The 6000-nt window shown below is 54.4% G+C and overlaps 1 protein-coding gene across 1 annotated transcript; it reads right to left on the reverse strand.

Moving 5' to 3' along the window:
- Positions 1 to 2603: 2603 nt before the first annotated feature.
- LOC123944166 (interferon alpha-inducible protein 27-like protein 2) lies at positions 2604 to 4395 on the reverse strand. Its single transcript, XM_046009017.1, has 4 exons — positions 4306 to 4395; positions 4089 to 4118; positions 3378 to 3539; positions 2604 to 2824 (listed from the first exon to the last, which is right to left on the reverse strand). Exons 1-4 carry the CDS (start codon positions 4307 to 4309, stop codon positions 2622 to 2624), a joined length of 399 nt encoding a protein of 132 aa, XP_045864973.1. The 5' UTR covers positions 4310 to 4395; the 3' UTR covers positions 2604 to 2621.
- Positions 4396 to 6000: the final 1605 nt, after the last annotated feature.

Here is a 6000-nt window from a genome sequence, read left to right on the forward strand (position 1 = left end):
TCGAGAGGAAAAAGACACTGAGAAGGAACATTTTCCAAACAGACACGGTGCCAGGCTTTTTCCTGAGGATTGCAAAGACCTAGCGACTGGCTTGAGGGATTTGCCCTAAAGTCCTTAACCAGCCTCAAAGCTGAGCTGTGTGGGGTGCCTGGGTGGTTCAGTGAGTTAAAGCCTCTGCCTTCGGCTCAGGTCATGATCCCAGGGTTCTGGGATCGAGCCCTGCATCAGGCTCTCTGCTCAGTGGGGAGCCTGCTTCCTCCTCTCTCTGCCTGCCTCTCTACCTACTTGTGATCTCTATCTGTCAAATAAATAAATCTTTAAAAAATGGGAAAAAAAACTGAACTGTGGTTTCTGCTGGAATGCCCACCACAGGTCTGGACCTGGCTGGGGTCTGGACCAGGGGGTGTTCCTGCGAGACAGACCCTAGACCCTCTTGTCTGAGCCTCACTCTTATCTTAGAAGGACAAGGCCTGGATAAAGCCAAGTTTCAGAAACAATCCAATATGGCGCTGTAGTTGTCATGGGCTCAGCCCTGTGGGCTCCTGAGTGGGCCTGAGGAGAGGGCAGGAAGTTGTCTTGGACTGACGCTCCAACATGAAGACTTGAGTCCAAGGTGTTGGTTTGGGAGGTGACCCCAGGGGGCACCAGCAGGGAGTGAAAGACGAGGTGGGGAGAGACACAGCCAAGAAAGGGTCCAATCAGGAGTGAGTTGGTACTGTGGGCAACTGAGGCTTGATCCTCCAGAGATCTGTGGGAATCTGGGGCATGTCTGAGTCATTCCACCTGACGGGTGTTTATGCTCAGTTAAAATCCATCATTGGCTAAGGTCTCTTCTGGGGGAGGGGGGGGACTAACACCTGAACACTTCCGGCCTGTCCTGTTGGCTGGGGGGGGGGGGGGGTGTCACAGGTGCTGGCTGTAAAGGAAGCAGGTGTTGGAGGGTGAGTGCCAGGGTTGGGGCGGGGGAGGGAGGAGGATGGGCAAGGCAAGGCTCCATTGGTCTGCTGCACAAGCCCCATGGAGACAAGGAAGTGAAGAGTATGTCAAGAAACAGGTCTGTACCTGGGAACTCAATCTTACTGGGAATTGAGCTGGGGTTGGGCCTGGGGTTGCTATGGCTCCCATCAATGATCCATCAGCTTCCAACTAACCTTACCTTGTGCTTCCGGTGGAAACTGGTGTCTGTCTGTCTGTGCTCTAGCCTCAGCTTTGGGCTTCCCGTCTGGTGGATGCATCTTGGGGAAGGTCTCTGCATACCTGCTCCCCCAACAGTGTAGACGGCTGTTGCTTGTTACTTACTAGCCTGGTGGTGGTGGGAGGACGGCAGTGTTCTTCGTGGTCCCATCCAGCCTCAGTCTGGGCAGGCAGCGTGCGCCCAGGCCGGGGGATGGGGTTTTCTCAATAGCCCTGTCCCTCCCCCGGTGGTGGGTGGGTTCTCCCTGGGCCCAGGAAGGTTTAGCACCCCAACCTTATGGGGAGAGGTTTTTCCTTTCTTTCCCCCATCTACAGTGATTTTCACCTGCGCTCTTGGAGGCTTAAAGGTTTACTGCCCTTCCCCCAGCAGTGAGAGACCTCTGTTCCCTAAGGGAGAAGGAAGGTGCGGCTGTAGCTCGCCTCCCTATCTCCTCCCAGCAAGGGAAGTTTTCTCCAGTTTTCCACCTGCCTCAGTCTTTCTCAGTGGAGAACCCCGCAGGCCTGCCTCTTCAGCTCTTAAGGGTTCATGAAAGGTTATTTTTATTTTATATTCATTTTTTAAATCACTTTTTGTGGGTTGTCTGGATTTTTCTTGTTACCAGTTGGGAGTGATGCTCTGTGTCCACAGGGGTCTACAAAATGCAGAGGGTGCTCCCAGAGGCCTCAAGGCTATCCCCTGGGGTATAAGCAGAAGTTTCAGAATTTTAGAATTTTAAGGATGATATCTCATCCTTAAAAACCAAAACCAAACAACAAACATAGAACAACTCCAGAGAATGAGACCTCTCTGGCAGGAAGTAAGCCCTCACCTTGGACGTGAGTGGGGACAAGGGACACCAAGAGCACTTATCGCCAGGGTAGGAACTGGAGGGTTTTTCCAGACACAGTGGAGTGACCAACCCTGACTCAGTCTCCTTGACCGGAAGTGCCCAGAGCTTCACTGTGACATTCATGATACGATGTTGTCCTGCTGGTTTGTTTGTTGGCTTGCTTCCCCACCCACCAGACTTGAGGTTAGGCAGGGAAAGGCCAGTGTCTGATTCGTCTCAGGACATCTAGTGTCCATGCACCAGGAAGAGGAAAATGCCCCAGGGTCAGTGGTTCCATATGTACCCTAGCTATCCTTCACCCTGGACGCCCAACGGGAACCTCTGTCAACCCCATCGCTGAATGAGGGAGTAAACTGAGGCCCAGGAAGGCTCAGGAAAGGCCCTGGGTGATACAGCCCCTCCCCTGTCAGACTAGGACCAACCAAAGCCTCCTGCCAACTGATTCTGGGCTCAGTCAGCCTGCCCCCGAGCCCGGCCCCCACCACAAGGCAGGTTGGGAGGACTGGGGATTTGGAAAACTCCAGTCCCCCCTGCCCCCGACCCCCTCCACCAGAGCTGCAAGGAGCAAAGACAGGGAGGTGTGTCTGCATGTGATCTTTATTTCTCCTGCTTCTCTGACCTGATGGGGGGTTTGGGAAGTTCAACTTGGGATTCATTTTCTTTTGGCTCTTTCTTTTCAGCCCCGGGCTCTGCTGGGGGAGAGGAAGAAGGTCCCTTTTTTGAACCTCCAAGCAAGGCTCCAAAAGCTGACCCAACAGAGCCCAGGAGGATGTTGGATGATGTGGAGAGTCCAGCTGCCCCTGAGGAAGGGACAGAGGATGAGCACAGGAACATGTAGTGGCCAGAGGCCCTGAACTGCTCCCCTCCCTTCGAGGTCTGAGGCCCAGGAACCTGGATCCCTCCTCTAGGTTCTGAAAGCCCCAAGGCTCCACTTTGGACAGAGGATGCTGGAAGAGGCTAAGAAGTGAGGAAGTGAGAGACAGAGGACTGTCAGCCACAGACTTTGACAGTGACAGGTCCCCTCACCTTACCCAGGAGGCCACTGAGACCCAGAGGGGAAGGGACCCTCCTAGGCCCCCTAGGTGTCGTATCTGGACAGGGCTCCAGGAGCCCTGGTCTCCTTCCGTTCTCCTTCCCAGAGCCCCTTTAGCCCTCCACTCCCAACAAACCCCACGCAGAAGGAGCCAGAAAGAGGACAGTCAGGGAGAGTCAAAGGATCAGGAACGCTGAGGACCGCATCACTGGAGGGAGAGGGCAGGCTCCTCGGGCTTAGTCTCTGGGCTGAATCCCCGCCCGGCTATGCTCCCCACCCCTCCTCTCCCGCCCCTCCCCCCCACCTGTCCCCCTACAAACCCACGGACTGCAGCGTCGCCACCAGGCTGCCGGCGGCGACACCACCCCCGTTGGCGACGGCGGCGGCGGACATCATCTTGGCCGCTAGCGAGGAAGCGGCGATTCCGGCCCCGGTGAAGCCCACGGCGCCCAGCACGGCGGGCACGGCCGCCACCGCCAGCACTGCGGGGAAGAGGAGCTGGGTCGGGGCCTGGGCCGGGCAAGGAGCCCCTCCGGAAGCCCTTGGCGGTGTCGGGGGCCTGTCTGCGCTGAGCATCCGGGAGGCCGCTCGGAGAGGGTCCCAAGGAAAAGCGAAAGTGGGGGACATGGAGCCAGGTGGGGGCGCAGGTGTCACACGAGCCCCAGGCAGGCCCCGTTTGGGTCTCTAACTCGCTGTGCGACACCGGGGACGTCACTGCCCCTCACTGGGCCTCTTGCGCGCGCGCGTGTGTGTACATGTGCGGGGGTGAGACACACCATGGCAGTTTCCAGCCGTCACCCCCGGACCCCCCGACCCGGTCAAAGGCATCTCTACATGCTCGCTGGACAGAAGGACCAGGGCGGCAGCCAGGTCCCGGATCAGGTGTCCCCAGAACGGCGGGTACTGTGAGCGGGGTTCTCCACCCCCGAGAGTCACCCGGGCAGTCCCGGGAGCGGAGGGGCTCCCAGCCGGTGCAGCGCCACATCTCCCAAGTCCCCTCCCTGGGGACCCAGAGGATCCGGGCAACTCACCTCCTCCCACGACAGCGCCCGCCACCCGTTCTTGGGGGCCGAATCGGGAAGCGGGGGAGAGAGAGAGAGAATGAATGTATGAGTCAGCTAGTTAGTAGTAGGTGGAGGGAGGGAGGGAGGGAGGGATAGAAGCGACCCCTCTGGCCCAGCCCGGGCTGGGGACCGGCAGGCCCGCCACCCCCCACCCCCTCCCCCACCCCCGCGAATGTAGACTCACTCATCCCTGAACTTCTTCCTCCTCCCTGCACAGCTCCGAATGGTGCAAGCTCCACCCGGTGCTTTTCCCTGGGCGAGCCAATGGGGACACCGCCCAGCCCTCGGGGGGCGGGCCCTTCCCTGCCCGTCAGCCCAGGCAGAAGGCCGCACGGTCCCGCCCACCCGCCCCTACCCCTGCATCCCCTTCTTCGGGGCTCCGCGAGTGCGGCCCTCCGGCCCCTGACCCCGGCCCTCCGCCGGCTGGTGGTTTCCGTCTTGCTTGATGGCTCCATCCGAGGTCAAAGAGAAAGGCGCCCTAGAGCATCCGAACAACAGAACTGTTTCCAGTAAAAAACAAAACGTGAAGAAAAAAACTGAATACAGATGACCTCTGAAAAACATGGGTTTGAACTCCGTGGGTCCACTTACATGCGGATTTTTTTTTTAATAGTACAGCACTGTAAATCTATTTTAAGATTTTTTAACAATACTTTTCTCCAGCTTACTTTGTTGTAAGAATACAGTGTGTATAATACATATAACACAAAATACGTGTGAATCGACTGTGTATGGGATTAGTAAGGCTTCTGGTCAAAAGGAGGCTAGTTCTGGGGGAGTCAAAAGTTCTTTTGAATTTTTGTTCGCATAAGTTATCCTGGCGTGAAGAGCTTAGGTCACCATACACAAATATTTTCTGTGTGGTTTTTTTTTTTTAAGATTTTTATTTATTTACTTGACAGACAGAGACTCCATCCCAGGACCCTGAGATCATGACCTGAGCCGAAGGCAGCGGCTTAACCCACTGAGCCACCCAGGCGCCCCTGTGTTTGTTTTTTTTTTTTTTAAAGATTTTATTTATTTATTTGACAGAGAGAGATCACAAGTAGGCAGAGAGGCAGGCAGAGAGAGAGGAGGAAGCCGACTCCCTGCAGAGCAGAGAGCCTGATGTGGGGCTCGATCCCAGGACCCTGGGATCATGACCTGAGCCGAAGGCAGAGGCTTTAACCCACTGAGCCACCCAGGCGCCCCCACAAATATTTTCTGATAATATGTTCCTAGAGGTGGAGTTGTTGGGTCAGAAAATATGCATTTCTTAAGGCACTGATATTTATTGTTAGGGTACTTTCCAAAAATACTGTTGTCAGTCTATACATCCCTCAAAAGTGTGTGAGAAGGTCTATTTTCTTCTACTACTCACCAACAGTTTACTTTGTCATAGAAAAAGAAAAGAAATCTTTGCTGATGAAAGGTGAAAAATAGTGACTTATTTTAATTTATATATATTATATATATATTATATATATATAATGAAGTGCGAAAGTAAAAGGAAACCTCACTAAAATGGAGTGGGGAGGCCAGGAGGGGACGCACTCACGTCCTACCACTCCTCATCAGGGCAAACCTCCAAGAAGAGACCTACTTTCCAAGTGGACACTTAGAGCTACTATTTTACTACTCCAGCAGAAAGAAGATTTCCCCCCCTCCTCTGGCAATAGACCAGCCAATGAGAGATTGTCACAACTTCAACCACGGTGAATTCCCAGTTTACTCCAAAGGACTTTTTGTTTTTATAACAGCCTTCCCAGTTTCCCTCTTCCCTCTGTAAGAGAGCTTACTTCTTCTTTGTTCTCCAAATTTGCCTGTGCTCTCTCCAAAGTTCTGTGTTGTGGATTGTAATTTTCTGCTATTCCTGAATAAAGCAATTTTTGCTGGTAAA

The sequence above is a fragment of the Meles meles genome, chromosome 6 (genome assembly GCF_922984935.1).
Source record: "Meles meles chromosome 6, mMelMel3.1 paternal haplotype, whole genome shotgun sequence".
NCBI classification, from domain to species: Eukaryota; Metazoa; Chordata; class Mammalia; order Carnivora; family Mustelidae; genus Meles; species Meles meles.